At 33.8% G+C, this 24,045-nt stretch overlaps 1 protein-coding gene across 3 annotated transcripts in view; it reads left to right on the top strand.

Moving 5' to 3' along the window:
• The window catches only part of ADAMTS19 (ADAM metallopeptidase with thrombospondin type 1 motif 19), a 242,712-nt gene that overhangs the window by 130,184 nt on the left and 88,483 nt on the right, over window positions 1-24,045 (top strand). For all 3 annotated transcript variants that reach the window (XM_032261509.1, XM_032261570.1, XM_032261621.1), the window contains exons 11-13: window positions 14,613-14,714; window positions 20,344-20,474; window positions 21,367-21,539. In XM_032261509.1, the coding sequence (XP_032117400.1) occupies window positions 14,613-14,714; window positions 20,344-20,474; window positions 21,367-21,539 (406 nt within the window). The remainder of the gene's footprint in view (window positions 1-14,612; window positions 14,715-20,343; window positions 20,475-21,366; window positions 21,540-24,045) is intronic.

Here is a 24,045-nt window from a genome sequence, read left to right as displayed (position 1 = left end):
AATTACTCAGTGAGGACAGTAGTGTTAGGTCTATAAAATCTAAAGGATGAAGCAAAATGACCTTTGTAACTGATGGAAGAATTTTAGTTCTATAACCCCCCCTTTTTTTTCTTTTCTGCTGTCCATCCCCTATCTGCTCATCTCCTCCCAGCTCCTCCTGAAACACACACACATACACACTGTACTTCATGAATAAACTGATAACCACACTGAGAGTAAATTGGCTAAGTATCACTGAAACATGTCTGTATTTCACCTGACCAAAGTTTCTGTGACTGCCTCAAAGGAGTTTGGCTTTGTTGAGGATAATGCTGTTTTGCTAACTTATAACTGTCAGCATAATTAAAACCCTGTATAAGGAACAAAGCATATGACATTATGATGTGTTGAATGTTCTCTTTGCTTTGTGGTTCTTATTAAAAGAGTTGTGCACTTATTTGCTTATTAATTGCTTCTGATCAGTTTCACCCACTAGTGTGTAAGCTGCATGAGGGCAGAGTGAGTTTCTCCAGCATCTAGCCTAGGGACTTGCACAGAGTAAGTGAAATATCCAGTGAACAGCTGATTTAGAATTAAAACGAGTGAATGTATGGAGTTAGAGGTGCATCAAATGTGATGTGTGAAAGGTTGTATATACTGTAATACTCATCTGGTAATAGAAGAGCTTGAAAGTGTTGCTATGTAATTATTATCTAATTCCAAAGGGTTTACATGTGGCACAGCCATGGATCCTTGGAACTCCACATCATGTGTGACAGTTATGACACTGGTTCTATAAGGTCTGTCCCTGGTACCTCTTTGACTTTATCTACTCTAACCTCCTTCACTCTGCTTTCACCTCTGAGTCTTTAGACAGTCAAAAGTCTGGTCACAATATTCTTTCTTAAATCTTCATGGTAAAATGAAAGTTTTGAGGTACAATGGTTTGGGTTTGTGGGCAGACACTTTTACAGGCTGAAGTTGCCATTCTTTTAGGCAACAAAGTTGGCTGTCTGTGGTCACTGCCTCTGTAGCATTGCATAGGATACCATTTTAGTCTGTGTGGTATGGAGAATTGATAGAACTAATCAATGGATCAGTCCATCAAATATTCATATTTTACAAAGCATTTCTACTGTAAAAACACAGCAGATGATCAGCTATACACATGATTCTACCAAATTTTAGAATCTTTTCCATAAATACTATGTTTACAAGCTTTTATAAATTATTTTATTAATATCTCATATTGCAATTAGTTAAATTTCACTAGTGCCATTATACAACGTTTGGACCTCTAAATATCTGCCATATAGTGTGCTAGATTATTTTTGTGATGTAATTTGATTCTTATAACCATTCAATGCCATAGTTATTGTCCAGTCCTATTTTGCAAATCAACAATTTGAGGTCTAGAGCAGTTAAATAACGTTTTGAAGTTCTTGTACCTATTAGCAGAGAATGTTAGATTCAAACTCAGATTATGTCTAAACACAAAAAACCAGAATGCATTGTAACCACTATGCTCTACAGTCTCTTATGGAATTCAAACTTTTTTATATGCTGTATTGTCTCCTTTATTGGAAACATCAGGTCTTGTATTTAGATCAGATCTTGTATTTAGACTAAATTCCTTTTGTCTCCTGCAGCACCTATACTATCAGCTTTAACCAGTATCTTAATTGATTTCTTTTTCTAAGTTATTTGCTCTATTCCTAAGATTATTTCCCACTAACCTACGTGCACAGATTTTTTCCCTGATCTCTGAAAATTTATCTGTTTATTTGGGTTTTTAAAATCTGTTTCTCAGTATCCTAGGATGTTGCCTTGTTTTAAAATTACACATTATGCTAACAAAGTTAAGTTATAGGTTTAAGGTGTCCAGAAATGTTCTCCTTTTTATTTTCTCTCCACTTTTATATTCCAGTCCCAAATCAGTACAGCATGTATAACTTAACAGATGATAGATAGATAGATAGATAGATAGATAGATAGATAGTAGATAGATAGATAGAACCATAGAAAAGATTATTTCACAAATTTAGTCATTGATTTGACAAATACTTGCTCAGTTCCAACAACTTTCCAGGCACTGTACAAAGCTCTAATAATACAGCAGGAATCGAAGACCCTACCTCCATGGACCTTACATTTTAGTTGGAGAAAATATGAAATAAGCAAATGCATATCTAATATGTCAGTTGGTGATAATTGTTTAGAAGAAATATAAACTCAGGTAAGATAGGGAATACTATCAAGGTAGAGGGTTGGGATGGTGTTATTTCATGTAAGGTGACCTGGGAAAGTTTCCTAGAAAAGGTAACATTTGTTTAGAGATCTGAAGAAAGTGGGAGAACAAGATACCCATTTATCTTGGGAGGAATACCGCAAGAGAAAACAGAATGCAAAATGTCCTGGAATTCATTGTGGATCATGTTTTGAGATGCCTATTACACATCCAAGTAGGGATGTAAGCTGATCCATGAAACATATTTGAAAGCCATTAAGAAGGATAAGATATTGAGGACGTAACACTAAATAACAATTGGATGTGAGTTAGAAAAGTTTCAAGGACTAAGACCTAGGTGAATGCAGTATTTAGAGTTTAGGAAAATGAGAAGAAAGCAAAAACAAAATGCTGAAGTATTCTGAGATAGGAATAGAATGAAAGCAAATTAAGATCCCGGGGCCAATGTGAGGAGGACATTTTTCAAAGAGAAATTGATCAGCTATGTTAAAAGCAGAAGACTTAAATATAAAACCCCAAACTGGAAAAAACCTAGGCAATACTGTTCTGAACATAGGAATGGGCAAAGATTTCATGACAAAGATCCCATAAGCAATTGTAACAAAAATTGACAAATGGGATCTAATAAACTTAAGAGCTCTGCACAGCAAAAGAAACTATCAACAGAGCAAATAGACAACCTACAGAATAGGAGAAAATATTTGCAAACTGTGCATCTGACAAAGGACTAATAAACAGTATCTATAAGGAGCTTAATTTACAAGGAAAAACCAACCCCATTAAAAAGCGGTCAATGAACATGAACACTTTTCAAAAGAAGACATACATGCAGCCAACCAGTATATTTTGAAAAAGTCAGTAACACTGATCATTAGAGAAATACACGTCAAAATCACAGTGAGATACCACCTCACACCAGTCAGAATGGCTACTATAAAAAGTCAAAAAATAACAGATGCTGGTGAGGTTGCAGATTAAAGGGAAGACAATACACTGTTTGTGGGAGTGTATATTAGTTCAACCATTGTGGAAAGCAGTGTGGCAATTCCTCCAAGAGTTAAAAACATAACTACCCATAACTACCATTCAACCTAGCAATCCCATTACTGGGTATATACCCAAAGAAATGGAAATCATTCTACTGTAAAGACACATGCATGTGAATGTTCACTGCAGCACTGTTCACAATAGCAAAGATAGAATTAACCTAAATGCCCAGGAGCGACAGGTTGGATAAAGAAAATGTGGTACATGTACACTATAGAATACTATGCAGCAATAAAAAAATAAAAATAATTTTAAAAAAATGAGATCATGTCTTTTGCAGGAATATGGATGGAGGTGGAGGCCATTATCCTTAGCAAACTAACACAAGGACAAAAAACCAAATACCGTGTGTTCTCACTTTTAAGTGGGAGCTAAATAATAAGAACTCATGAACACGAAGAAGGGAAAAATAGACACTGGGGCCTACTGAAGGCTGGAGGGTGGAAGGAGGAAGAGATTCAGAAAAAATAGCTATTGAGTACCAGGCTTAGTATGTGGATGATGAAACCATCTGTACAACAAACCACTCTGACAGGAGTTTACCTATGTAACAAACCTGTAATTTATCCTTGATAAAATTAAAGTAAAAAAATAAAAAAGAAAAAACCAAAGTGGAGCAAAATGAAACCTGAGATTAGATGATTGATATTTTTATCACAAAGGGTTTGACACCCATTATTTGAAGCTGTATGTAAATGCCTGAATATATAATGTGTTCAGGAGGTATAACTTAAAAAATAAGAGAAAATGGTTATAACTGTACACTACTAAAAATGCTTGTGCACTATGTAATGGCATTTCAGTCACTGGACCACATATAAAACAATGGTCTTATAAGATTATAAGTTTCTCACAGCTTATCCATGATTCAATCAGGCATCCTTATGACCACCTCATTTCTAATCAATTACAAGTAAACATCAAGCTTTGTAATGTGGGAGTTCACAGCAACCTTTAACATGTATGTTTCAGGTAGAATCTTAAAAGCAAGGTAACTTTGAATTTGACAAAGGTAGTTAGGCCATAGCATCTAAATTAGATGTTTCTCTTCCATATTTATGAACAAATATATAAACACAAACACTAGGCGATCAGCATTAGTGCATAATGCTGATCTAATTAATGATATAAATTTACCCTTAGGATAACAACTTTTATCTGCAAAATGTTTGAAGGCACAGATGTAGATATTCTGGTGAAACATCTTGATCACAGGCAATAATAGGTCACTCTTCTGCATTAATGTGCAGAATTAATGGCTAACTTCTTGGATGGCCTTGTTCCTGAGTCCTAAGTAATTGGTGTCTGGTACCTTCAGGCCATCTGGCATCTTGTGGCTGAGTCAGCTCCAACTGCATCAAATCATTGTAATAGCTTTCTGAAATTACTTAACTTGGCTAAAAATACAGAGGTATGGGAGGATTTTTCCCTAGAAACAATAAGAAGTGGCCCCATAGGAGATAACCTTTTTTTGACAAAGAAGGAAGTGTGATAAAATTGAAGACCTCCAGGAAACTTAAGATTCTACCTTTGTGGACTAGGCACACTATGAATTGCATATGCATTAAATGGATAGAAAAGTTTATAGTATGACTGAATCATATGATCACTTTAAATATTGACATGGAAAGTTCCAGTTTTATATTTTTCTTGTATCTACTTGATTCATCCAAGTTTACTGAAATAAAGTAATGACAAAAACCGCAATTGTGTTTGCACCAACCTAATGTTATGAAGAACTGTAGAAGGCCTAGTCTCTGTAATTTGGCATTGCAAAATTCCAGAGGCAACAATTTGGATTTTAAAAGACTTAACATGAAATAGTTGGAGGACATAAACTGCATAATTTAACACTTATAAAGCTGCGGTAATGAAGACAATGTGGTGTTGACGAAAGGAGAGACTTAACTCCTCAGTGGAACACCATAGAGAGTTCAATTATAGACTCTCACACGTATGTACAATTGATTTCAACAAAACTGACAAGGCAGTTCAATAGGTAAAGGAAAGCTTTTCAACAAATTCTGCTGGAACAACTGTATATTCATCTTTTAAAAATTATATAATAAGATAAAATTAACCCTAAATATATTATAGACCTAAATGTGGAATCTACAAAACTATAAAACTTCAGGGAAAAATGTAGAGGAAATATTTTTTAATAGGACACCGGGAGCATGAACCATAAAAGAAAAACAGAACAGAAAATTATTGTTTGAAATTTATCAAAATAAATTGTTTTATCTTAGGAAAACTTTGTTAAGACAAAGAAAACATAAGCCACATAACAGGAGAAAATATTTATAATAGGTATATCTGACAAAGGATTGTTGTCCAAAATATATAAATCCCTCTAATAGTAATAAAAGACCAAGCAATACAATAAAATGGGGAAAACATTTCACCAGACAATCAGAAATGAAGATATGTAGATACCTAACAAACTCCTTAAAATATGCTTAACATCATTAATATTGTATCAAGAAATGCAAATTAAAACCATAAAGACCTACATTTGCATACATGTTGCAATATCTCAAGTTTAAAGAATTGAATATACAAAATTGTTGCTGATAATACAGAGCAATCAGAACTCATATTCCGCTCATGGAAATATAGTAAAATCACTCTGGGGAATTTTTAGGTGTTTTTTTTAATGCTTAAGCATTCACCTGTTATATAAACTTTCCATTTCTAGATCCAAAAATATACTCTGCATGATCCCTTTAAATTTATTGAGACTCACTTATAATCTATCCAGGTGAATGTACTATATGCATTTGACAGAATGCATTTCCACAGTTGTTAGTGTTTCATAAATATTAATTAGGTCAAGGTTATTAATATAGTTATACAAATCATATTTCATTATGTGTATAGATGTTCTAATAAGTGCTGAAGTGGGGAATTTAAATATCTTACTGTGACTATGAAATTATCTACTCCCTTCAGTTATGTCAGATTTTCATTCATACCTCATAAGGCTTTATTGCTAGACCCTAATACAGTTATTATTGTTATGTCTTCCTGATGCATTATGTCTTCTCATTGCATTTCTTTTCATTATGAAAAAGTCTTCTTTATCACTGGTAGCACTCTTTATACTGAAGTTTATTACGTCTGATATGAATCTGATTTTGTGTACTTATTTTTGCATGGTATAACTTTATGTTTTCATTTAGTTTAAATGTATCTGTGTACTATTTCAAGTGAGTATACTATTTCAAGTGAGTCTCTTGTAATAAGCATGTAGTTAAGTCTTGATATTTATCTATCATAATAATTATGACCTTTTAATTGAGGTAGTTAGTTCATTAATGTTTAATCATTGATTAAACAATGTGTTTGGATTTAGGTCTAGCATTTTATAATTTATTTTTTAACTCTTTATTTCCCTCTGATCCTCATTAATTTACTTTTATATTATTTGAATTCTCTTTGGGATCCTACTTTATCTATTACATCTTTAGCTGTAATCCGTTACGTCTTTAACAGGCCTGATCTGGTTCTACGTCTGGGATCACACATTTTTTTAAAGGGCCAGATAGTAAATATGTTAGGCTTGTCAGTGGCAAAGCTTCTTTTGCAACTCAAATCTGCTGCTCTAGCTCAAATCAGTCATAGATAATATGTAAGTGAATGGGCATGGACATGTTCCAATAAAAGTTCAATTCTAAAGACAGTTGGCCAGTCTCCAGGCCATAGTTTGCCAAACTCACCTCCAGGGATTAGAATATAAACCCTCAATTTTTCTCAATCTATTTAGTTAATGTAGTACTATTTCGTTTGGAATTATTGGAATACGTAACCACATATATGCATTTAGACTTCTTCATTGTTTTTCTGTACTATAATCATTATATATATGTAACATCTGTGTACATTGTAGACCACACAATAAAATTGTATACATTTTGCTTTGTACACATTGCATGCATTTTAAAAATTAAGAATGTAAAAATAGTCTTTTATTTTTTGCTATTTACCCTTTTCATTGTTCTTCATGACTTCCTGAAGATAGGAGTTTCCTTTCATTTCATTTTCCTTCTCCATTTATTTTAGTTGGGTTGCTGGTGGCAAATTATCTTAATTTTCTTTCATCTGAAAATTTTCATTTCACCTTAATTTTTGAAATATATTTTTACTAGATATAAAATTACAAGTTGACTTTTTCCTTTTCTTTACCATCTCAGAAACATTTCTCTGTCTTCTCTTCTCCATAGTTTATGATGAGAAATGTATAGCCCTTGGATTGTCATTTCCCTGTAAGTAATCTGTTGTTTCTCCTTGTTTGTGTGTAAGATAGCCTGCTTACCTTTGGTTTTCAGATGCTTGACTGTAATGTGTCTACATATGCTTTATCCCATTGGAGGATTGTTGAACTTATTGATTTTGTAAATCGATATCTTTTCTCAAATTTGGAAAAAAGTTTCAGTAATAATTCCTTTAAATATTTTTCTACTTCTACATTTCTGTCTCTTCTTCTGAGAATACAGTTACACACATTAATTTTTTTATATAATCCCACAGCTTTCTGCATATCTTTCATATTTTAAAATATTTTTCCTATCTCCTTCAGATTGGGTAATTTCCTTTACACTATTTTCAAGCTTACCGAATTTTTATCATTTCCATTCTGCTCAAATCCATTCGGTCAATTTTTAATTTTACATATTGTATTTTTCACATCTAAAGTGAACGTTTCAGTGTACTTTTTAAAAACTTTTATCTTGAGACATCTTTTCATTTATTACAAGCCAATTTCCATTACCTCACTAGGTATATTCAAAAAGTCAGTTTCAAATTTTATGAAAATCATAACACATGTATCAACTCAGGTTTTAATTGTTTATTTAGATTTTTAATGAAAGGGCTGCATTTTGCTGTTCTACATATGTCAGTAATTTTTATTTGTATACTAGAAATTATGTTGTTACAATGTAGAGCAAGCATTAGCAAACTATGGCTTAAAGTTTTACTGGAACACAGTGACACCCATTTTGTCATTTATTTTCTCTGGCTGCCCTCAAGCTACAATGGCAGTGTTGAATAGTTGCAACAGAGACCACCTTGCCAAGAAGCCTGAAACACGTGCTATTTGGCAATTTATAGAGTTTGCTGAGCCCTGTTGTAGAGGCTCTGGATTCTGTTATATTATGCCAAAGACTGTTTTTTTTTGTTTTCACAGGGAATTCCATTAATTAGACTTAAACAGGAAACTTTATCTCATCTATTGTAGGCAGCAGCTCATATCTTAGATCAATTCATTTTTTTTCCTTATCTGGGCTATTTGTATAGTGTGTTGTGTGTGTATGGGTCAGGTGCCCAGGGGGGACTTGAACTCCTCTGATTCTATTCCCTGGGGGATTCTCTCTTAAGATTATGGCAACCCTGACCACCTCAGTTTCCATCTTCATAAGTCTACAGTGATTATATGTTTTTCCCAGTTGACACCTAATGTCAGGACACAACAGTGGGCCCCTATCAGGTTGCAAAGATGATGAACTAACCTTGTGCCAATTTTTTTCAGTTCCCCTCAAAATTATGCCTGCTAAACACAGTCACTTTCACATTGCCATGCATACAAAATAAAATACCTAGGAATACAGCCAATCAGGGAGGTGGAAGATCTCTACATGCAGAAATAGAAAATACTGCTCAAAGTAATCAGAGATTACACAAATGGAAAAACATTCCATGCTCATGTGTAGGAAGAATCAATATTGCCAAAATGGTCATACTGCCCAAAGCAATTTATAGGTTCAATGCTATTCCTATTAAACTACCACTGATATTCTTCACAGAATTAGAAAACATATTTTTAAATTCATATAGAAACAAAAACAAGCCAAAATACCCAAGGCAATCAAGCAAAAAGAACAAAGCTGGAGGCATCATGTTACCTGACTTCAAACTATGCTCCAGGGCAACAGTAACAAAAACAACATGCTACTGGTACAAAACAGATGCATACACCAGTGGGACAGAATAGAAAACCCAGAAATAAGGCTGCACACTTACAACTATCTAATTTTTGACAAACCTGACCAAAACAAGCAATGGAAAAATTATTCCCTATTCAATAAATTGTGTTGGGATAATTATTAGCCATATGCGGGAGAGTGTAACCGAACCCCTTTTTATGCCATATACAAAAATTAACTCAAGATGGATTAGAGACTTATGTGTAAAATCCAAAACTATAAAAACCCTGAAAGACAACCTAGGCAATACCATTCTGGACATAGGAAAAGGGAAAGATTTCGTGACAAAGACTCCAAAAACAATTGCAACAAAGCTAAAACAAACAAACAAAAAAAAGCCAAATGAGATCTAATTAAATTAAAGAGCTTCTGCACAGCAAAAGAAACTAACAACATAATGGACAGACAGCCTACAGAGTGGGAGAATATTTTTGCAAACTATGAAGTTAACAAAGGTCTAATATACAGCATCAATAGCAAACGTAAACCAGTTTACAAGCAAAAAATAGGCACCCCAGTAAAAAACAGGCAGAGGACATGAACAGACACTTCAAAAGACATACATGCAGCTAACCATCATATGAAACAAAACTCAATACTGCTGATCATTAAGAAAGATATCATCTCACACTAGTCAGAATGGGTACTATTAAAATGTCAAAAATATAGCAGATGCTGGTGAGATTGTGGAGAAAAGGGAACACTTAACATGCTGTTGATGGGAATGTAAATTAGTTCAACCACTGTGGAAAACAATGTAGCAATTCCTCAAAGTACTAACAACAGAAATACCATTTGACCAGCAATCCCATTACTGGGTGTATACCCAAAGGAATATAAATTATTCTTTTAAAAAGACACATGTATGCATGCATATGTTTATTGCAGCACTATTCACAATAGCAAAGACATGGAATGAACCTAAGTGTTCATCAGTGATAGATTAAATAAAGAAAATGTGGAACATATACACCATGGAATACTATGCAGCCATAAAAAGAATGAGATCATGTCCTTTGCAGCAATGTGGATGGAGCTGGAGCCATTATTCTTAGCAAATTGATGCAGAACAGAAAACCAAATACTCCATGTTCTCACTGATAAGTGATAGCTAAATGCTAAGAATTTACGGACACAAGAGGTAACAACACACATGGGAGCTTATTAGAAGGTGGAGGGTGGGAGGATGGAGAGGATCAGGAAAAATAACTAATGAGTACTAGGCTTAACGCCTGGGTGATGAAATAATCTGTACATCAAACCCCCATAACACAGTTTGCCTATATAACAAATCTGCACATGTACCCCTGAACTTAAAAGTTAAATTTATTTTTTATTATCATTATTTTTTTGAGACAGAGGCTTGCTTTGTTGCCCAGGCTGGAGTGCAGTGGCAAGATCTCAGTTCACTGCACCCTCCAGCTCCTGGGTTCAAGTGATTGTCCTACCTTAGCCTCCTGAGTAGCTGGGATTACAGGTGCCTGCCACCACACCAGGTTAATTTTTGTATTTTTAGTAAAGATGGGATTTTACCATGTTGGCCAGGCTGGTCTTGAATGAGTGATGAAATAATCTGTAGAAGAAACCCCTGTGAAACATGTTTGCCTATGTAACAAACCTTCATATGTACCAGTAATCCTAAAATAAAAGTTAAAAAGAAGTAATGTTCTCTTTTTCTGTTCTCTAGAAAGTTTCTGTGAGTTGAGAATCTAAGTTCCTTGAAAGAGTGTTAGTCTTTGAGCTGGTGTATTCTTTGTGGGAAGATTTTTAACAGGTTTAATTCCTCCATAGCTATAGAATTGTTCAGCTTTTCTTCTTGGTTTCAGTTTAGTAAATTTTAAGTTTCAGTTTTTCCATTTCATATAGTTGTCATGTTTTAATTATAGATTTAATTATAATGTCTATTTTCTGTTTGAATTGTTATCTGCTATGCTCTCATTTTTTATTCCTAATAGTATTTATTTGCCTTCTCTTTTTTCTTAATTTTCAATTTTATTAGTCTTTATAAAGAACTAGAGCTCAGCTTTATTTTCCTTTTGAATCTTTTTTTCCCATTTTAGTACTGTCTGTCTCTTACACACACATATACACACACACAAGCTATTTTAATAATTATAATAAAGTTCTGTTATTAGAAAAGAATGTTTCTAAAATTTTATTTTATATCTGAATTACTTTTGCAATGTTATGTTAAATGTTAAGAAAATGTATTTTATAGAGTAATGCAGGGAACAGCAAGGAGTTATATGTCCAAGGATTAATTATTACTTCAAAGCATATGCAGTTAACATTGTTTTAACATAAATTTCAGAACATCTTAATGGAACTATTTGCTATAAAGAAAGGCATGGGTACAGGTTAGCTTTGAAGATAAATTTTATAATATTTGAAGAAGTCAATTAACCTTCCATTTCAATACATAGTCCATTTATGTAAACATTTAAAAAGCCTATTTGAGATAAACATCCAAGTACATATTATATTCGTTTAATAATCTCTTTTTACTATAGGAGCATAACAAAGGAATATTGTATTATTTTTATTAGTTTGCTAGAAAATGCTGAATTGTGCATCTCTGTTGTGAATTCCTATGCCAAGCATTTTAAGTTATAAAGTTATTTTCTTAACTGACCTATTAAGTGGTTTCAGCAACTAAGTAGAAAAAATACTTGAGTCTTGCCTGTGTAACATATGGACAGTGTTCAGCTCTAATGTAACACCCGAAATATACCACTCTGCCTTTAGAAAGGGTTTGCTATTATGTACTTCTAATATGACATATCTGAGGTATTCCACTTTTCAAGGTGAAAAATATCTATACCATTTCTTCAACATTTTCTTGCTTTGCTTGTGGCAGTTCGGTTTGAACTTCTAAATCTGAGTTATTTTTAAGACCAGGGCTATAATTTATTTACCATAAGATCCCTAGACCTGCAGAACAGAAAGGGTAAAAGACATCTCTGAGACCAGATTTTATTCTACATGACCATGCTTATCTTGAAAAGCTGCCAAGTTTGCTTGTATGCTCTGAGTGTCTCAAGTGGGAATCAATTAGAGTACCTGCTGTTTCAAACAGCAGCAGATAATGGTGGAAGGGCAGAAAGCAGACCACCAACAGTGTTCAACAAGCAAGCATTATTCCAAAACTACGGTGCAAATGTACTTTTTTAGTTCAGTATGCATTGGTTAACTAATAAACTTGAATTAAAAAATTACTGTTATGAGATAACTAAGTTTTATTAAATGCAAATAAAGAAAAATTCTTATTTGAAATTTTCTTCTAAAGAAAATTCAACATTTGACCCCATAATTATCAGACATCTTTGACAGAAAGCTCCTAGCTGGGTGGAAAATTTTTAGGATGAAAAATGCTCAGGTTAGACATCTGTGAATAGAAATATTCTTAAATGTGTCCACAAAGTACTGAAAAACAATTGACCTCTTTGCCCATTTTCAAGAGTTTAAAATATTACAAAGGGGCAATATGATTTATAGGCATTCTTCATAATAATTTTCTAGATGAATTATTGGCAAATGTTACAGGCAGTTAGAAGAAGGATACTAGTTAAGCTAAACCACATCCTAAATATAATAAGATATATTTGTGTGATGTATTTTGAAGCTGAAATAAATAAGTCCCAGCAAAGAAAATAAGGTAAATTAAATATATCTCACTTTCTCCATAGACTATTGAATTTTAAAAGCTTACAAACAGTTCAGAAAGTAAAGGAAAATAATATTTTGGGATTTTCAACAAATTATTAGAATAATTAAATATTAAATATGTTGAAAGAATATATGTTTCAAATAGGTTTGTTACAATTTAAATGTATTATTCAAATATATTTAAGTTGTGCATCTCTGTTGTGGATTCCTGTGCCAAGCATTTTTAAGTTATAGTTATTTTCTAAACTGACCTATTAAGTGGTTTCAGCAACTAAGTTGAAAAAAAATATTTGACTCTTAACTGTGTAACATATGGACAGTGTCATAAGTTAACTTTAATTTTGCTGTGATTTTTAGTCTGTTTTGAACACTAACACCAGAATAAGTTTCCTAAAATAACCTATTATCAATCTGCTGCCAGTGAGCTGCTAAATGGCTTATTTTTTCCCTTGCAAACATAAAGTCCCTAGTCTTTTCCTGGCTCTTCTGTCTTTTCAGCCTTGTTCTTTACTATTCTCTCCCATGATATTCATACACCACATTGTACTGGTCTGCTCACCTTTTCATAACAATGCCTTTCCCATTGCTACTTGTTCTGTCTTTATTGACCTGTTCTCCTCCACCCTCTTCTCCCAGTATCTGGATAGGTAGTAACACAGTCACCTTCACTACAGAGTAAATACTCAACTCACTTTTTTTATTTTTCAGACAGTCTCATTCTGTCTCCCAGGCTGGAGTGCAGTGGCGCTGTCTTGGCTCACTGCAACCTCTGCCTCCCGGGATCAAGGGATTCTCATGCCTCAGCCTCCTGAGCAGCTGGGATTACAGGCATGCACCACCACACTAGGCTAATTTTTTAAATCACTTTTAAATGTTCTTTTTGGATTTCATATTTCTGCACAATTGTTAACAATATCCATAAGTCTAAAAAATGTCAACCACCTTACAGAAATAGTCTAACATGTATGTTGGCCTCTTCATACCTATGTCTCTGAGCTGGCCACAATTATAGCTGTGTCTAAGGTTTTTGACAGTTTTTCTTTCACATTTCCTCATTGTTGCCATGTTTCAGCTACCTTATCCCAATATGTTTTTAATTCCTTTGACATTTCCCTAGAAAAGTTTCACTGCATGAGGAAGATGTAAAAATCCTTCATACTGAAATGAAAAGTACTGATAACAATTTACAAAAACATGCACATTAAGACTCTATATTGTGGCAGGGGTCAAGACTATATAATGAAAAAATAAAGTACTAACCATGGCATTTAAGCATAAAAGCAGAGCATAGGTGGGAATAGACTTTAGGGCACTTGACACTGAATTTACAACATAAACACAAACACTTATTCTTCCAACCTGGTCCATGTGTCATAGTATAAAGGATGATTTCTGTGTTAAGTTTTTCTGTTGTATCTACATCATCTTGTATAAACTTATGTGTTTTATTTAAGGAAGGTTTAAAAGATTCAACTTTATTAAACAGATTTTTCTATCATTATGTATCAATCTTCCCATTATTATAAATGAGCCCTATACTATTTCAGTTATAGGTTTAATATTTTAAGTACCTAAAGCATGTTTTTATTCAAATTTTTGTTCTATCAAAATAGCTTTCTTAAAAATTTTTGGCTTCACTTAAAAATGGGATGTGTTCCCCTTATTAGTTATTGTGCCTTTGTTTGCAGCACGTTATTTGCACAGGATTATGGTGCAAGGTAGAAGGTGAGAAAGAATGCAAAACCAAACTAGACCCACCAATGGATGGAACTGAGTGTGACCCTGGTAAGGTAAGTCATTTGTGTTGCCCGGATTTAATAAGCATACTAGATAAAACATGAGAAACTTGCATTTTCTCTGCCAGTTACATTTGTATTCATCTTAGCACTGATGGAATAATTTCAATATATACAAAAATATTAGTATTTCATCAGTTTTAACATTTATACTTTTTAAAATCCATGGTTGTTTTGTTAATATCAATGTGGTGGGGTTTTTTTTATTTGTTGTTGATTACAAGAATGTTGAGAGCCATATATAGGCATTAATATAATAAAAATGTGAATAATTTTACTTTTTAAACAGAAGTAAATTAAGGACAAATAATAGCATAAATGGTAAAATTTCTCATAGCCAATGAATTCTTTCAAGTATAAAACAATTGACTTAGGAGAGCAACTGAGTATTTTTTTTCTTGTCAGTATAATCATCATCAATAAAATATTCCAGTTGACATTTGAAGATTAGCAAATATTTGCCTGTCTGTAGTTTAATGTACTTCATAAGGCTTTAAAATTTTATTAGTATACACTTCCAGATCTAAATAATTGCTGTTGAAAATTAATTTTCCTTTGAGAAATATAAAGAAGATGAATTTCACACATATTTAATAATTATGGTTAACATAATCACAAGATAACAGATCAATAGCTTACATAATTTTCTAATTTGCATACTGTGACAGGAAAGTACAATTATCACTGTACTCAATTGTAACATCAGAAAGCTTGCCTCTAAAGAACATGAATGTGTATTACATTTGAAAATAAACAGCAACATAAAGAACCTTTAGACTGCTCATGGTGAAATACTTGACGAAAACATAAAATTATATGGAGTTTTATTTTTAAAACATGTCAATTTGAAAAATGGACAGAAATGAAACAACTCAACTTCTAGAAAATTATCTTAGGTACTTGTACCTGTGCATGCAGATGCACACACATTCACACACGCACACACAGATGCTTAGGGAAGGGTGCAGTTTGTAATGGTGAGAAATGAGAAACAAAAATATTCATCAGGAGAGGAACGGTTACAATGTAGCTGTTAAAAATGAGGGAGATATGTATGTTCTAACCTTAAGACATCTATAAGATATGACTGTTAGTTGATAGGCATGTCAGAAATATTGATACTATATAGTACAATTTGACATTTAAGGAAAACACAGTTTGTATACAGATGTGAATACACACATGCACACACACAAGTATATATTTTGAAACTCATAAAATTAGCTAGGCTTGATGGTGGGTGCCTGTAATCCCAGCTACTCGGGAGGCTGACGTGGAAGGATTGGTTGAGCCAGGGAGGCAGAGGTTGCAGTGAGCCAAGACTGCACCACTGCACTCTAGTCTGGGCAACAAAGCCAGACCTTGTTTCAAAGGGGAAAAAAATGAAATATAAACACAAAACTCCAAACTGTAGTTAGAAGTTACCTCATGGGAGGGAAGTAGAATTGATGGCTGGGAGTACTGCAATGAGAGGGATGGGTGAATATAACTTTTCTACAGACATTTCTGGATTGTTTGACATCAGCATGCAGTCATTTATTACTTACATGATTTCTTAAATTAAAAAAAAGAAGGCTGGGTGTGGTGGCTCACGCCTGTAATCCCAACATTTTGGGAGGCCAAGGCAGGTGGATCACCTGAGGTCATGAGTTCTAGACCAGCCTGGCCAACATGGTGAAACCCTGTCGCTACTAAAAATACAAAAATTTAGCTGAGCATGGTGACAGATGCCTGAGGCAGGAGAATCGCTTGAACCCAGGAGGCAGAGGTTGCAGTGAGCCAAGATCACGCCATTGCACTCCAGCCTGGGTGACAAGTGCGAAACTCTGTCTCAAAATAAATAAATAAATAAAAATTTTAAAAAAGAAAAAAAGTACAAATTGTTTAAATCCAGACAATTTTTGAAAAAAAAAATGACTAGAAGTATTTTATCACTATTATTATCAATAAGAAAATGATTCCTTAGAGGGAATTCTGTGAAACAGCAGTTATTTATTTACAGACTTTGCCAAATATTTTCTTTAAGCTTAAATGAAGCATCAGAGTTTGGGTCTGTCTTATTTTTTAAGTATATACACACAAAAGTATAAGAAACTGTGTATATCAAGCAACCCTTCTGATATTATGCTAAGTAATTTATTGATTGGATAAAACTTTGCACCAGCAATCATTTTTATCATCCCTGAAACACAAAAGCAGTAATATTCAGAGATAACCAAACATACTGCCATGAGTCCTCAAACATCACATAACTCATTCATCTTTAGTTTTTTGGCAACATAAAAATCTCTTTATTTTTATGATTTAGCACCTTCGATATTTTTTTCTATGATTTTCTTCCACTTGTATGTATAAACATAATTTGCATTCTTGAGATCTTTAAAATAAACTTACTTTTGGGCAATTAAAACTGTAATTACTAAACAAAAGCAAAATGTTTTATTTTCCTATAATTGTGTTAGTGATAATTCTCTTAGAGGTTCTGTAATACTTTGTATATTAAAATAACTAATGAACCTCTCAGTTTTTCAGGCCATGTGGGCTTCTTCAAATACTTATCTGTTTCAGCTGTTGTAGAAGCCATCATGAAAATAGCTTCCAACACTGCCATTGTGTGCAGTAGTGCTAAAATATTTGAATGCTTGCAACCTAGCACTATACACTGCTAGCTCAGTATATTGCTAACCAAGAAACAAAGTTTTGGGATTTTGTAATTTATAACACTCTAGTGATACTGATCAAACTGTATAAATCTAGTTAAGAGTGTATAATTACATCTGAGAAGCTGCTTATAGAATTCTATGCTTCAGAATGATTTTGAACATAGAGGTTTATATATTCTTTATAGACAGCATATTGAAAATTGAAAACAACTTCTTTCTTCTCTTTTTATGTTGTTTTTTATATAATTTTTTTTTGCAATTTACAATACAAATATCAATGCATTGGTGTTTACATTTCACAGAGATTAAGTAGTGGGCAAATGATTTATTTTCAAAAAATAATAAATGTATGTTTTTTACTTAATAGTATTTTCTAGGACTGGGGAGAGGGAAAGAGATGTTAAATACCAATTTACTAGAACTTTAAACTGTTTGGAAGGATTCTGTGTATTTTAGTTATTTACTTTCCCAAATTGAGATTCTTGAAATTACCATCATAATTTATTATTAGAAGACTGTAATATCCTAATAGTCACAATATGCATATGTATACAGCTTTTTGTCTTCCTCCCTCCTGTTCTTTCTTCCACTATATATGTACAAGATTTTATCAGAGACTGATCAGATTCCTTTGATATCTCCACGGACCTATTTCAAGTGTGTGTCTTCATGAACTTCCTAGACATGTCCACATAAAAATTTGAGAGAATAGAACTATAATTAGTTTGTTGGGTCATACACTGTCCTCAGGTAGTCTATATTATATAATGCCTAAGTATTTTTATAAATAAGACTGAATAGTATATAAGACAATATTTTTAGTTTTTCAACAATGCATAACTTCTTTTTTAAGGCTAAAAAATGCAAATGCTATGTGAAACAAATCATGCTGCTCTCCATAATAACCCTAATGCTATTTATGGAAAGCATCATTAGAATTATTTTACATATAATCTTATGTAATACATTGTATAATAGTTTAAATAAAACATTTAACACTTTCCTCATTGTTGAAGCACAGAACCATATAGAAGACTCAAAAGCAGGTACCCTCTAGTTTCATCCAGACATCTGCTTATCTGCAAGGTGAACAAACTTTAAATATCATGCTATGCTTTCTTCATATTTTACTGATCTGTGTATGCAAATTGGTTTGCATATCTGTGTCCATTTCTCTTTATCTGCCAGATGTGTTATAGTTTAAATAATGTACAAATCTAGGTCCCAGTCCTTTCCAGAATATTTTAGTTTGCCATGAACCCTAGCCCAGTCTTTCAATGCCAGCTTGCTGCTAAATGGCCAGGGAGGTAGGATATGCACTCTGGGAAACATAAACACCCGTAAAGTAGGCTAAAACAATGTGACTAATTGAAGTTTGATGACTTTCACATTGGATTTTTTTCCATGAATGGCATAACATTTTCAAATCCTTAAAACAAGTAAGTAATGTAAAAGTTTTCACATAGACTGTTTCTCCTTTTCCAATTTTTAAACTGTCTTTGTATAAAATCCAAATTTATTTCATGAGAGTCTCAGCATATTGATATTCTCTGAGTTGATGTTTGTTTTTCAAGTTTAGATTAAAAATGTTTTGAATCTTAAAGATGTTGAATTTAAATCTATATAGTATATATAGATTTTAAATATATATAGCATAGTCTTCTGTTTTCTAAAAGTAGCAATAAAAACATATTATCAAAGTAAATTATAAAGATAGATGAATAAATATAAGAATGAACAGAATATTGCTTAGATTTCTGAAATTATTAACGTAATGATACTAACAACTATGTTATTATTATAGTTAACCCTTATAAAATCCTTAGTAGGGGTCATACATTGTGTTTTGTGTGCTTCATTCCACCCCTTAAAAATCTCTGTTAGGTAAATATGATTATCATTCACATTTTAGAAATTAGCAAGCTAAGAATCAGAGTATTTCTGTAATTTCCTCAAAATCCTTTGTAAATTGTGTTGCCATTAAGTGTAGAAGATCATTTAGGGCTAGGAGGATCAACTTACTCAACCTCATCGTTATATAATGACTAATCTAAATGCTTGTAATCTTACTTACTATTCTTAATATGGTTTTGTTACTTTTACCACATTTGCTATGATCATCATCTATTTGATTTTCAGGAATAAGGAGAAATTATGATAACCTGTCCCCCAAATTCTAGCAGCCATTCCTGGGTAACCATCAACAATCTCTCTCCTGCTTTTGTTTTCAGTGAATGAAAAAAAAAAACAAAATAAAGATTAAAAAGAGAAGGATTATACTCCTTTCTCTTATTCCACAGTTAAGTTATCTTTACCAGTTAATAGATACCCAGCAAACTACAGAATAACTGCCATGAAATGACAGAATTTTAGCATCTAATTGCCCCCGTGTTTCAAACCAACTTGCTATAATGTTAGTGACTGAATTTGATGGGAACTCTTTCAGAAAAAAAAAAAAAAAAAGCATAAAGGAAAATAGAGGAAAGTGCTAAAAACAAATAGTACTTTTTAAAAATTACAAGTTAAAAAGTACCCTGAGTCACTGACCTATATCATATGAAAATTGCTTAATTTGCTAAAAATGTCCACTTTGACATAGTAGATTTTTTGTTCCTTTAAAATTATTATCTGTTTCTTAGAATGTGTTGGATTTTCTTTCCTGGTTGTGCAACCTCAGATTCCCTTCCCATAATCTTTATCCTGTCTCCATCACAAGAACTGAATTCTTAGAGCTATAGTAACATACTTGTGCACTGCCTTCCCAACAAGACTGTATCTGTGAGAACTGGGCAAATATATTACTATGACAAAAAAAAAAACTTATTTTTGGTCTTTCCTAATTCTCCATGTTTCTGGTTCTAGTAGACCTGATTTAATTCAATTCCAGTGACATTATAGGCCAGCGAATGATTTTCAGTTGTGCCCTGATTTGTTCACCTAAGACATAACTTTTGGAATAGTGGTGTAAGGCTGGAGAATGTACCAGCAGGACCTCAGCACCTGAACGTCTGGCCGGAGAGTGGAGCCTGTGGAGTCCTTGCAGCCGAACCTGCAGTGCTGGGATCAGCAGTCGAGAGCGCAAATGTCCTGGGTAAACTCAAAGTTTCTGGTTGTGGGAGGGTATTTCTTCAATTTTGGAATGCAAAGGTTTTATTAATAATAAAGCATGTTGGAGAGCAAAATAAGCCCCTCAAACTCTACTCACATTGGAAAACAGAAAAGTCCTTCAAATTCTATATTTTATATAAAAATTGCCTTTAAGAAGAAAGACCAACTGTTCTAAGAATAAATAATGAAAGCTACAAAAGGTTATTTTTTGAGTAAATCTCTAAAATATTGTATTTCAATAAACAGGGAGATATGTATTAGAAAAAAATATGTGAACATTTAAAGGAACTAGGAGAAGAGCAGAAGGGTAAGAAAGGGAATGAGAACAAAATTAATGACAGCAAAAGCTAACACTAATGAAAAACAGAAACATGGTAAGCACAGGTACAGACGGGAATTATTTTGGGATCAGCTTGTTCAACTCCATTATCCCTACAGGAATTCTAGGATAGTGTGAGAAAATCATTCCAGCTCATGAACATTAACTCTGTTGGTGTAGAAGTCACATGCAGTTTTAAAGGATTTATATGAATTTGTATAAAAATATATCCTTAATAATTCTAAGAACCAAATTTCTTAATGGGCATTTGAAGGCTATTTTCCCCTCAGTCTCTACCCTTTACTCCTATGTATCATTTTCCAGGCAAGTGGGCTTTTGTTCTCATGCATTTTGGAAGGTATATTGATCAATGATTAGAAAAGTATATAAACAAGTAAATATATGAATGTGCTGCTACTATCAATCATTTCATGGTTCAAGTTTTCAAAAGTAAATATAAAGGATTATATATTATTAATACGATGGCTTTTAATTTAAAAAATGGGTAGTTAACATAAAAAAACATAAAATTGATTATTTGTATTATCTTTTCTAGGCTAGGTTCTGAAGCAAATGATTGTAATGGTCCCAGAAAACAATACAGAATATGTGAGAATCCACCTTGTCCTGCAGGTTTGCCTGGATTCAGAGACTGGCAATGTCAGGCCTATAATGTTAGAGCTTCCTCCCCAAAGCATGTACTTCAGTGGCAAGCTGTCCTGGATGAAGGTATGACCAACCAGATCACCACCCTCTTTGTTAACTAGATTTCTAGGTTTGCCAAGTGTTTACAATAGTCAGATTATTTTACAGATTATCTCCAAAGTATTTCTGAACTTTAATTTTTTTCTACCTGTAATGACATATAACAACCATAAGCACTGACAAAAATATATTTTTAAAATATAAGGAGCTCTTACCACAAACCTATTAGAACAACTAAAATAAAAAGCGATGACAACTCCAACTGCTGGTGAGGATAAGGAGAAACTGGATTTCTCAGGCGTTGCTTGGTGGGCGTGTAAAATTGTTCAGCCACTTTGGAAAATACAGTTTGACAGTTTCGCAAATAAACGTACACTCACAGTATAGAAATCATACTCCTGAATGATGGAATACTCCTCAGCACTAAAGATGAGCAAACTATTAAAACATGCAACAGCCTGATAGATCTCAGAGCATTATGCTGAGTGAAAAATGCCAATCTGAAAAGGTCCCATGTTATATGATTTCATGTGATAATATTCTTGAAATGATAAAATTACAGAGATGGAAAACAAATTCTTACAAATGAGTGGTTGCCGGGGGTTAGGGATGGCAGGGGGGAAAGGGATGGGTAGCTTGAGGAAGATCTTTGTGCTGATGAATAGTTTCAGACCTCGATTGTGACAGTGGTTACACAAATCTACACATGTGATAAAGTGGCCTAGAATGATACACACACAGGTACCAATGCCAGCTTCCTGGGTTTGCTGTGGTACTGTAGTTACAAAGGTATAACCATGGGGGGAAACTGAGCGAAAAGTATGTGGGAACTCTCTGTACTATTTCTGTAAGTTACTCTAAATATTTAAGTATTTCAAAATAAGAATTTTAAGAAATTTATGTGCTGCCTGATTAGTTAAGAATCATATGCCAAACAAGGTGGCTCACACCTGTAATCTCACCACTTTGGGAGACCAAGGCAAGCAGATTGCTTGAGCTCAGGAGCTTGAAACCAAAAACAAAAACAAAAACAAACTAAAAAAAACATTAGCTGGGTGTGGTGGCATGTGTCTGCCCTGTCGCAAAAAAAAAAAAAAAAAAAGGAGATAATGCTTGCCCATGGTGAGTGGGCTGTGGGTGTGGGTTGAGTTTCAGTTACCAAAAGTGATAACAGATGCTCTGATTTCATTGGTTATGATGCCACCAGTCTCTTTTTTCTCCGCTTAGTCAATTTCACCTTTGTTCTCCATCATTCCAATTACACTCTTCTCAATAACCTAAACTCCATTGCCTGTCCATTTCAGTGCCCCCATCTGATGAAACCCTTTCCATTACAAGGAGTAATGGAAACAGCCAAACAATGGGGCAGATTATTCCACTACTAGTGGTGGTGGGGGGGGAATATAGCAGCCATCAGATTGATTACCTCCTTATTTTCTGCTATCAAAACACGTTAGCCTAACTTAGGATACTTCATCTGCATTTTGCTATATGGCCGAATTTTAATTCCTCCTTTCCAAGGCCATTCCTTCCGGTTGTGGCCTGGATGCCACCCCAATCTTCCCTTTTCAGATATCTTATTGATTACCCCTACTTTCTCTCATATAATCTTTCTTTTGGATCATTCACATTTAATTTTTTAATATATTTAAGACTCTCCCACTAAAACATAAAAACTTCCTCTCAAGATCATAGCCACCTTGAGCTGGAGCACTTACACATTTCTCCCCTCACAGCCACCCTTCTCAAAAGGCCTGCCTGTATCCCAGCCCTTTGTTTTCTTCCCTTCAATCTGGATTCCACCAACACAAGCCTTTCCAATGTCATCCAGGAGTCTCATGGAAATGAAACCTAATAAATAGTTTCCCATCCTCTTCGTACTTGACTCTTAAATACATTAATGTGGCTGCCCACCCCTGTGGTTGTTGACATACTCGTATGCCTTGCTTGGTTTCCGTGTTGTAACACTGACCTGATTTTCCTACTACATCTCTGGCATATTCTCCTTCTGCCTATTCCAAATGCTATTCTATTTTCGCTCTACATTTTCTTTTTAGGTGACCTCATCTATTCCCATGACTTCAAATATGCGAATAATGCATGGGTTTATGTCTTCAACCAGATTTTTCATTTGAGCTCCAAACTTGTATGTACAGCTGCCTTCTTGGTATATTTCATTGCTTATCTGCAGGTTTCAGACCAAATTCATGTTTATAACCCTTCCTATTCATGTCCATTTGATCCTCTTTAGTGTGTCCCATCTCGCTGAAGGTAACACTTGCTTTTCTGTTGCACAAACTTGAGCACCTGGTTTATAAGGATATTTCTGTGGCCTGCCCGCTTTAACTTCTCCTGCCTCATCTCCATCACTCTCTTTTGTAGAATCCTATATGGTCAGGCTGACCTCCATTCCACCCCTTAGATACAACTGCTGTCTTATTTCTGGGCCTTTATACCAGCTGGGTGTTAGCATAATAGTTTTTCCTTCTCAAGCTTTGATCTTGTTCTCTATTTATTTACCTTGAAAACT

This window comes from Sapajus apella, unplaced genomic scaffold (genome assembly GCF_009761245.1).
Source record: "Sapajus apella isolate SASKATOON/1434 unplaced genomic scaffold, GSC_monkey_1.0 scaffold1, whole genome shotgun sequence".
Taxonomy (NCBI): domain Eukaryota; kingdom Metazoa; phylum Chordata; class Mammalia; order Primates; family Cebidae; genus Sapajus; species Sapajus apella.
Note: the sequence above shows the minus strand (reverse complement) of the source record. Positions and strands in the feature narration are given on the sequence as shown.